The 10,284-nt window shown below is 44.6% G+C and overlaps 2 protein-coding genes across 4 annotated transcripts in view; one reads left to right on the forward strand and one right to left on the reverse strand.

Annotated features, from left to right (window-relative positions):
* Positions 1-8,022, forward strand: part of LOC120702871 (DNA polymerase epsilon catalytic subunit A-like) — a 31,125-nt gene extending 23,103 nt beyond the window's left edge. For 2 of the 3 annotated variants that reach the window (XM_039986842.1, XM_039986849.1), the window contains 14 exons: positions 2,576-2,708; positions 2,781-2,882; positions 2,971-3,054; positions 4,365-4,439; positions 4,521-4,580; positions 4,677-4,933; positions 5,024-5,072; positions 5,282-5,442; positions 5,514-5,580; positions 5,682-5,798; positions 5,914-6,084; positions 6,332-6,535; positions 6,879-6,985; positions 7,312-8,008. In XM_039986842.1, the coding sequence (XP_039842776.1) occupies positions 2,576-2,708; positions 2,781-2,882; positions 2,971-3,054; positions 4,365-4,439; positions 4,521-4,580; positions 4,677-4,933; positions 5,024-5,072; positions 5,282-5,442; positions 5,514-5,580; positions 5,682-5,798; positions 5,914-6,084; positions 6,332-6,535; positions 6,879-6,985; positions 7,312-7,672 (1,948 nt within the window). In that variant the 3' untranslated portion in view covers positions 7,673-8,008. Of the gene's footprint in view, positions 1-2,575; positions 2,709-2,780; positions 2,883-2,970; positions 3,055-4,364; positions 4,440-4,520; positions 4,581-4,676; positions 4,934-5,023; positions 5,073-5,281; positions 5,443-5,513; positions 5,581-5,681; positions 5,799-5,913; positions 6,085-6,331; positions 6,536-6,878; positions 6,986-7,311 lie in introns of all 3 variants that reach the window. The other variant, XM_039986834.1, reaches the window with a different exon arrangement.
* Positions 8,023-9,044: 1,022 nt separating this feature from the next.
* LOC120656672 (indole-3-acetic acid-induced protein ARG7-like) lies at positions 9,045-10,284 on the reverse strand. Its single transcript, XM_039934848.1, has one exon. The coding sequence runs from the start codon at positions 9,817-9,819 to the stop codon at positions 9,394-9,396; it is 426 nt and encodes a 141-aa protein (XP_039790782.1). The 5' UTR covers positions 9,820-10,284; the 3' UTR covers positions 9,045-9,393.

A 10,284-nucleotide genomic window follows, 5' to 3' on the forward strand; every position in this document is an offset into this window, starting at 1 on the left:
AGGAGACCCCAAACCCTAGACTAAAGTACAATGACTATAATACCCTTAACACCCCCTCTCAAATGCAACGTGAATGCAATGACGTTGCATTTGGAGAGTTGACACTAAGCACTAGACTAAAAAGAAACAAGAAAAAGATACATCCAAGTCTAAAATCTTGATATCGTCGAAGCGTGCAACTCTTGAACATGTCATGTAAATGACTCCACAAGAGGGTATTGCCTTCACAAACCAGAACTTGAGCAAATACCTCGAGTCTTCACAAACCAGTACATCAACTCCTCAAACACGATCCTTGCTTTGGAGACTTGAACTTGACAATAACTTGAGATGTGTCAAACCAGCCAAACGGAGAGGAGAGAGTTCACTGCTGCAAGACGGCAGGCAGCGAGATGACATGATGATGATGACGACAAATAAATGGCCATTGATCAAGATGTGGAGCAAAACGGCTCCGAAAGGGACCAAGAGGGCAAAGGTCGCACCAACAGCGATGATGTAATTAGCTAAATCGACGGGACTTAGCTAACCGAAATAAAAATAAGATATGAGCTGATTTGACAAGGAAATGGTGGACACGCACGGCATTGACGAACTGGAGATGTGTAATTGGACTTGGATTGATAGTGACTGGGATGCTAGCAGAAGCATGCAGCTAGGATATGAAATGGCAAAATAATTTAAGCAGCAAGCAAAGCTACTAGCAGATGATATGGAACGGATGGAAAAAAAATGACACAATATAGTAGATACTAGCAGGCAGCAGCAAGCAACGAGCAAAATAGAGCAGCAATGGACTGATGATGGATGGAAACAGCAACGTGGACAGAGCAGCAGCAGCTGGATAGCAGAGCAGCACAAAAGGCAGTAACAATATGAAGTAGAACGGCAGCATGAATGATAATCCCAGAACAGAGCAGCAACACAGAACAGAGGACCGAGGCACTTGGCAAAACAGAGCATCCACAAAACAGAGCACTTGGCCGCGCGGGCGCTGTGATGGGCAGACGGAGGGACGAGCAGACGGCGGCGGCGACGGGCCGCGCCGTCTGTGAGGACGAGCCGTCCGGGCGGCGAGGAAGGGAGCCGCGACGGGGCCTGCGGATGGAGGCGGCACGAATCGGCCGGATCCGCGACGGCCGGATGACGGTGACGGGCGGAGCGGACGGCAGCCGCGCGATAGGCGCGGCGGACGGGCTCCGCACGACGGGCGTGGATGAGGGCCCGCAGCAGCGTCCGCGACGGGCGGACGGGCAGGGAGCGGCGCGGACGGCGGACGGGCGGAGATGAGGACGGACGGCTGCTGCTGCTGCTACGACGCGCCGGCGGCCGGACAGCGGCGCTGGACGGGCGCCGAGGCGGCGAATCTGCCGCAACGGGCGGCAGAGAAGACGACGGCTGCGGATCCAGATGGCGGCGGATCCAGACGGGTAGGGGCTGCTGCTCCCCTCCCGCGGCCGGATCGATGACGGGACGGAGAAGACGACGAGCTGAGCCGCGACGGCGGCGGAGGGAGGCGACGGATCCCGTCATAGGGGGGAAAAAATGGGTACGTCTGCTGCTGCTGCTGCTTCGACTCGATGACGATTTGGGTTTGGGGGTCGAATGAGATGCTGCCCCCAGGAGCAAGATCATGCTCCCAGGGGCAGCACAGCGTTGAATCGAAGGGTGGTAGGCCGGATCGAACTAAGGCTGTGATACCATGTCACGGTTGAGGAGAGGAAGAGAGACTGAACTATCTCATTGTATTGAGAGAGGCCCTTTGGGCATATATAGAGTACAAGAGGAGACCCCAAACCCTAGACTAAAGTACAATGACTATAATACCCTTAACAGTTTCAAATGTGATTTTTTATTTTAAAAAATAAAAAAATTAATTAGATCTAAAAATACAAAACCTAATTTATTTTAAATCAGAAAAATATGAAATGGGTACCATTTTTTTTTACAAAAATATAACCTATCTATTATTGATCTATTTGAACCTTATTTATTCAAAAATAATAGGCATAATTATAAGCAAACAAATACTGGGAACATGAAAAAATTGGATCTGAATAACTAAGAAGTAGAGTACCAATAGGTAGGTTACATTTTTAGAAAAAATTCCGATACTAGTTTCATATTTTTCTGATTTAAAATGAATTACTTATTAATTTTTAGTTTGAATTTGAATATTTTTAATTAAAAGAAATGAAACCACCCTAAGGGCCAAACTTGCCTGGTTTCAACAGTTGGATGACCTCCATTATCCCGTTTTTTAGTTCAAGGTTGAAAATCGGACTTTTGTGGTAGTTCGAGGGTGTAAACTGGACTTTTCCCTTTCAAAAATTAATCTTATTTGATTCTTCCTTATCGTGAGCCATGAATGCTTCATTGAATTAGTTTTTGTAATCTGTTGAATAAATAAGTGCTGCCATACTGGGCATGCTGTGCTCACGTCCAGACTTTTTGTGTGCTGTGCTGGCAAAAAAAAATTTCTTAGTTGAATGTGAATATCCTTTTTAATAGTATAAAACTGTAACAGACAGTCAAGCTACTGTAACTCTTATTATATTTCTGAAATGCTTTATAGACAACAACATCCTGGACCTGTCATAGGCGTCATAGAGTGCCCTAAACTCCAAGCTATAAAGGCAGCTGTACGAGCACTTGACGATTTCCCATGTGTAACCATTCCTAGCAATGCAAGGGACAACAACTATCAGGTATAAAATGGACAAGAGGTCTTTTTTTTGTTGTTTCTTCCTTTTCTTGTTTTGCTTACCCTGCTTGTCCAGGCTCTTGGTTGGCAAGCAACAGCTGGTCGAACAAGCATGCAGCGTTGTGCTGCATCAACCCAATGGTTCAATGAACGGATTTCACTTGCTAGATATGCTCATGTAAGAGTTTTCTGCTAGGGAATTCTATACTTCAGTAGGCTATCTCAGTTCATATGAAAATGAATTGAACACCAATGCTTTTAAACAGGTGCCATTGGGTAATTTCGAACTAGATTGGCTTCTTTTTACTGCTGATGTGTTCTTTTCAAGGGCATTGCGTGATCAACAACAGGTTTGTTCTATCTTGAATCATGAAAGTTGGCCTTTGTTGTTTGAATGACTGCATTCTAGATCCCATGCATTTGTTTGTTATTTTCTTTGTGGTGAGGTCCATATTGATACTATCTCTCTTTTATACACCATTAGGTTTTCAGTTAAGTAAATAATATGCAGCTTTCCAGTAATACCTGCATGCAAGCAAGTCATCTTTGTCATATTTAAAACTATGCCTTGCCATTGACCGTGTAGGAAGCCAATTACATTCCGTTTTTGTCTGGTCTAATATCATGTTAATTTTTAGATCGAGGATAATTCCGGCCTCAACAACTGTTCCCTAAATTATACCTATTATTCATCGACAATTTGCGACAACTCATCTGATTCCAAAGTTGGTCCTTCAATGAAACATATTATTGTCATACTGTTTCAAGGTGTGAAGGAAAAAAAATACAAACTTGGTGACTTGGCAAATTTTTGAGTAATGAATTGGCTTGTCAAATTCTACCTAAGTTGTGAATAAAATCTGTCCTGCTTCCAAACCCGTCTTGTACTGTAGTACACGTTGAAGCAATTCTACCTCAGTGGCTTGCTGAATTCAAATTCCTGAAGAAATGTTGGAAAGACCTAGTCCTTTATCTTGTTTGTCTAGCAGTAAAATTCATTAGCCCTTGCATTTATACTTTTTCTCAGTATTATATGTTGGACTGAGGATAAAAGCCCCCACCCCTCCCACTATAATACCTGGGTTTTATGGTCGGGTTGGCTAGGTGGGACGCTCTAACTTGGTATCAAAGCCGAGGTCCTGGGTTCGATCCCTCCCGGCCACGCATTTCCGCTGCGCGATTTCCCTGGCTGCGTTTGCTGAGACCGAAGTGTTGAGACCGGACAGGTGGCACAGCCCCGCGGCTCGCCCGGCTCGCACGCAGTAGGGGGAATGTTGGACTGAGGATAAAAGCCCCCACCCCTCCCACTATAATACCTGGGTTTTATGGTCGGGTTGGCTAGGTGGGACGCTCTAACTTTATATAACCACATGGAGTGGACAGAAATATAAGAAGCGCTCTTTTTTTATGCCTAAACCTGAGTACGATTGGAATAATTTGTTAACTGAGCGGTTGCTGCACTAAGCTGTGGTGAAAATTCTTGGCTTGAAACTGGCTTGTAATCTGCGGGGTCGCAGCTATCTGCGGTGTCTTTACTTTGGTTTAGATTAATGAGCTTGAAACCAGGATTTTGGGCCTGTTCTTCAAAAATACCAACATGGTATGATATGGAGCTTTGTTGTAATGCATATGTTTGTTACTGACTTGTTATATATGCTAGGTACTGTGGATATCTGATGATGGAATTCCTGATCTAGGAGGCACTTATGAAGGGGACACATGTTTTGCTGATGAAGTGAGAAGCTTTAATTTATTTCCTAATATGCATGGAATTTTACCTTTTTGGCCATCTGGCTAATATGATCTCATTTTACAGGTCATTCAGCCTGCACTTACTTATCCTGGTGCATATAGAAGGGTTTCTGTTGAGCTTAAGGTATGCTCAGTTGCTATTGACTTGGACGCCATAGAATGCAACGGATTCATTTTTCTGCTGAAAATTGGTTAATATGTACATATATTTCTTCTGCAGATCCATCATTTGGCGGTTAATTCTCTCCTAAAGAGTAGTCAACTGGATGATATGGAAGGAGGATCAATTAGTAGCTTTGGAAACGACATGCCTCCTGGTCCACATGCCACTGAGACTGACTTTGATGATGCGAGCTTATGTTTACCTGCTTTCCAGGTGCTAAAGCAACTCATTCAAAGATGCATTTCAGATGCAGTGTCATCTGGAAATGTATTTGCTGATGCAATATTGCAACATCTCTACCGCTGGCTTTGCAGGTAATAACTCGTGTATTCGTACTTGAATTGTTAGTTATCGCATTTAGTCTTACATTATGCTTTGCATGTTCTTGAATACTTATTTTTCAGCCCACGTTCGAAGCTTCATGATCCAGCTCTCCATCGTCTTCTTCATAATGTAAGCTGATTTACTTAATTGAGTCCTATTTGCAATATGGATATTGTTCCAGTATTTGCTGCTAATTGTTGACTAGTTTACAAAATATATTTTTCCAAAAAGTTGTGTTATTTCTACTAATCCAGTGTCAGTTTTTATGCTGTAAAATGGCAACATTACTACTCTATAACTTTTCTCACCCTCTCGTCTGTTTCTTTAAACTTCATCAGGTCATGAAGAAAGTCTTTGCTCTATTGTTGGCTGAGTTTCGAAAGCTGGGAGCTAATGTTATCTTTGCAAACTTTTCCAAGATTATCATAGATACTGGAAAAGTAGACTTGGCATCAGCACATGCATACTGTGATAGCTTATTAAAAACCTTACAAACAAGGTACTGTTTGACCTCTTGTTGCAAATTTGATTGGGTGATTATTTAAAGTGAAACTAAGAGTCTTTTTTTAGGGATCTTTTTGAGTGGATAGAGCTGGAACCATTGCACTTTTGGCATTCCTTATTATTCATGGATCAGGTTTGTACGTTTGTTTTTTTATCACAAATACAGATATATATGTTATTGTTTTATGTGGACCTGTTTTCACCTTTGAGGTTTCTTCTCGTTTTATGGTTTAGTATAACTATGGCGGCATTCAAGCTAAAACACAAAACGTGGATTCTTCAGATGGTGATAATGATATTGACATTGTTTCGAGCTGGAACATAGCAGAATACTTGCCGAAAGACACACAGGTCAGTTGTTTTTCCAATTACAGAGTCACACTAACATTATTAACAACTATCCTGTAAATGCAGTTCAAGTGATTTCTTTAACATTCTTCTATTTCTTTCATTTTTTTAAACCCAGGATCACTTTGTCTTAATTGTATCGGAGTTCCTATACATTCCATGGAAATTCATGAAAGAACAAGTAGCTACTCAAGCAACTATAAGGGATGATACCTTATGCACTCCATCTATAACAGTCATGGCCGCTGAGAACCTCGAGGGCCAGGTCATAGAACACCTCCGTGACAAGGTAATTGTGTTCTATGTCCATCAAGTCAACTTGGGAGTTTGGACATTTAAACATTACCAGTTTAATTTTAACCGCAATGAATGTTCTGCATAACACTATTGATGATATATTTGTATTGCATTCGAAGTTCCAAAAAGTTACTTTGATATGACATAATATTATGAATGAAGGTTGTAGTACCATGTTCTCTGGAAACACAGTTGGCACACAGTTCTATCTAATCTGACTTCAATGCTTTATTATGCAGATTAGCACTTACTTTGCAGACAAGCTTTTAAGAACTGTAAGCGATATACTTCACCATTTCAAAGGGAAAAGCAAGTTTGAGTCAGATGAATCTGCAAGTAGAGAATCTGATCCTCACACACATAAAGGCGATGCTGCATTGGAGTTCATTAAACATATTTGTGCTGTTCTTGCTCTTGATCAAAATGTTCAGCATGATATTCTGGTAAATCTTCTATTTGAAACCACTGAACTGATACTTTCTGTTTTCACTGGACAAACCTAAAGAAAAGGATGGTTTGTTAAATTTTACTGCTTCACCAACTAGTGATTGAGAATTAGGGGCCCTCCTTGTGCTATTGCAACAACTTAAGATCATTGGAACCATGTCCTTGTTCTCCCTTCGATTGAATAGCAGTACCAAATGGTCTTGTGCTGCAATCTGACTTGAAGATCAATTCCTTTTCTTTCTGAATGTTGTAGAAGAATAACCTTATATTATCACTAGGCTAGTTTGCTACACTTATAATTGTACTATTACTCCTCACCATGCAAAATATTTCTGGCAGCGAATGAGGAAGAACTTGTTGAAGTTGGTTCGTGTAAAGGAGTTTGCTCCAGAAGCACAATTCCAAGACCCATGTGCCTCATTCACTCTGCCAAATGTGATTTGCAGGTATTGTATCCGCAAACTAAAGTTTAGGAATGCTTATCAGTTGTAAGTCTTTTAACTACTTATTTTATGTTGCAATGATGCACCTCAGTTTAACAATGCTACCAAAAAACGAGATTGTGAATTAGAACCAAACAGTATTTTTGGCTGTCTGGGCAGTCCCCACCTTAACTCTCCAATTCACAAAATTTGTGCAATCTCAGCCTGAAAATGTAAACCTTGGCAGGAAATTTTTCCAAGCCATTGGTAGAATCACAAAGAATCGAACGGCTATTCCCATTTTTGCTGTTTATTTCACCAAATCTTATGAATCAGTACTATGTTGGCAGCTATTGCAATGATTGTCGGGACCTGGATCTCTGCCGCGACTCAACTCTCCAAGGTCAGGAGTGGAGGTGTGCGGTGCCACAGTGCGGGCAGCCGTACCACCGTGAGCAGATGGAGAACGCGCTCCTACAGGTAGTTCGGCAGCGGGAGAGGCTGTACCACTTGCAGGATCTGGTGTGCTTGCGCTGCAGGCAAGTGAAGGCCGCACATTTGTCTGACCAATGCTTGTGCGGAGGCTCGTTCCGGTGCAAGGAAGAATCATCATATTTCCTCAGCAAGATGCGGGTGTTCCGGGACGTTGCGGTCAGCCAAAAATTCCAGCTCCTGCAAGATTGCGTGGAATGGATCCTTGAAATCAGATGATGTGCGCTGCTAGCTCAGGTAACTAGCGCAGCTGATCACTTAGCTTGTAGCACCAACTTAGGCTAGAATAGATCTCCGAAGAGTGTACACAAATGGGTGTACAGTAGTATATCACGTTTCAGTTCTATTTTCCGGGTAGTACTGTTCAGATACTATCTGTTCATATAGTTCATATTTGAATATGTAGCAAAGGTCAAATCTTTGCTTAGTACTGTACTAGTGCTGTGCGTAGCTTGTATAATGTGACCGATATTACGTTGTAATATGCAAGTGTGGATGACGATGAATGCTTGTAACATTTTTGCCCTAAATATCTGGCAAAACAATACAAATGTCTGGGATTCGACGCACCTCTTGCTCTAAGGGTCAGGGAGTTCTACAAATCTTCTCTACTGAGGAAAAGTAAGGATTGGCATAGTTGATGTTAAAAACATATTTGCATACTTTTCATGCTAATTTAAGTTGCAAAATAAAGTGTTTCTGCTGGAGGACATTATAACAAAAATAAGCATCCCAAATTTTGCTGCCTGGGGCCCGTGCTGGTGACGTGAAACGAGATACACGCGTCGAGTGCTACCGTTCGGACGTCAGAGATGTTTGGTTTTGTAGCAAGTATTTTACACGAAGGTCCAAAAAACAAACAGAGCACGCAGCAGGTTTTGAGGGGCCTGGGTTGGTTTTGGTTTGTTCGAGTCGGCGTGCGACGTGCCATCTGACCTCACCTCGGCCGCAACTTGTCCCCGGGCCTTATTCCCCCATCGCTTTGGCTCCTTGCTCATTGGTAATTGCTAGCCCCGGGGCTGCATTATTGCGCCATTTTTATAAACTTTGTCAAGCTTCCCCCATCGCTTATGTCCTTTGTCCAACTCGCTGACATTTTTGAAACGGTAGAGAACGCTCATGCCAAGTTGAGTATTGTATTGTCGGCTTGACAATGATTTTGTGTTGGGTGTTTCGGCTTGGCTGGCGATTGCAGGTTCAGAGCATCTGACGGATTCTGACAAAGGCGTACGTGCAAGTTGCTGGTTCAGAAAACCTTTGCCTGCCGATCTCAACCGCCACGGGCCAGTGCAGGCGTGGATCAAGTTGCTTTTAGAGTAGACTTCGTGGGACGTTGACTTGGCTTACGACTTACGAGTGGTTGCTTGTGGAGGCAAAGGGGGGAATACAGCTTACAAATAAGGTAGGTTCACCAAAACCGCTTTGGCTTCGTTTTCCACTTCACCTCACACAGAGACAGTGCAGCTGGTTGTCGTGGTTAACTGCTCATCCATATCCATAGGGGGAAAATATAAATAGAAAATACTTGACAAAAAAATCACAGTAAATCCACTGAACATGTATGGTTGGACTTCCAACGAACGTGATTGGGCGAAAACAAAATGGAATGTATTACTATTTAATACGATAATATGCATCGTTAATCGATATCGACATGGAGAGAACTTGGGATTCAGTAGACGAGCAACGTAACTATATATGATTATAAGCAGCGAACAAGAGAGTAAAACTGAAAACAAGCGTTGACAACTTAGCAAAAGCAAGCAAGCAAAGCAAAGCAGGTGGACAAACTCCTGCTGTTCTGCATGCATGCGGCTGGAGCGAGACTAATACTCTGGTCTACGTACAAAGTAAAACAAAAGAAGTTGATTGACAGTGAACGGCAGGCGCGGCGACGATCGGACTTATTAGACCGTCGCCGACGCCGGCCATCGGCAAGATCACGAGCGTCCGGCGACGAGGAACCTGGCGGGGCTCATCATCTGGTACCCCTGGTGGTGCCCTCTGCTGCCGGCGGCGGCGAAGCGCCCGCAGCCCGGCGAGGCGGCGGGGTCGGCCTGCTCCATCTCCCACATGACCTCCATGAAGTCGTCGACGGCGCAGGGCAGCTCGAGCGGGCCGTCGCAGCCGGCGAAGCCGTACTCGGTCTCGGCCTCGTCCAGCAGCGCCCGGAACAGCGGGTGGTTGGCGCAGCGCGCGCGCACGCCGAAGCGCTCCTTCTCCGGGCCCACCAGCACGGTGAAGTAGCCGGCCGCCGCCCTGTCCGGGGCCGCCGCCGGCGGGCGCCTCCGGTGGGCCAGCGAGGTCCGGCACCGCTGGAGCGTCTTGGCCAGGATGTTCTTCTTCTCGCCTCCTTCTTCCTTCATATCGTTGCTAATAAAACCTACGACTGCGCACAAACTGATGAGCACGCGGAACACGACGAACCACGCGAGGCGCTAGACTACGTTCAAAGAACCTAGTAGAGATGGTGGAGCGAGCGAGCGAGCTAAGCTAGCCGCGGTCGTAGGCCTGGTGCAGACGAGACATGTCCATGGTGGCCTTTGGCGCGAGGAGGCTGTGCTTCTTGCTGTTGCTGGCGTTGCTCATGGCTCTTGGGGGACGGCAGGAGGCATCGGCGGCTCTCGATCGGGAGGACGAAACTAGCTAATAAGGGGCTGAAAGGATCGAAGCAGCAGGTAGGTAGCTCAAGTTGGCTAGGAGAACCGCAAGCAAGGGTTCGCTTCTCGTGGAGATCAGGAGGAGCCGATCGAGGAGGAGGACGGAGGGTTGTTTAGTTCAAGAATCAAGAGGCGATGTGAATGAAGTTCGTCGGGAGCTCGGATCGAAGG

This window comes from Panicum virgatum, chromosome 1K (assembly GCF_016808335.1).
Source record: "Panicum virgatum strain AP13 chromosome 1K, P.virgatum_v5, whole genome shotgun sequence".
Taxonomy (NCBI): Eukaryota; Viridiplantae; Streptophyta; class Magnoliopsida; order Poales; family Poaceae; genus Panicum; species Panicum virgatum.

Coding starts and splice junctions, on each gene's coding strand:
- LOC120656672 (XM_039934848.1), bottom strand. CDS start 9,819: ATGAAGGAAGAAGGAGGCGAGAAGAAGAACATCCTGGCCAAGACGCTC.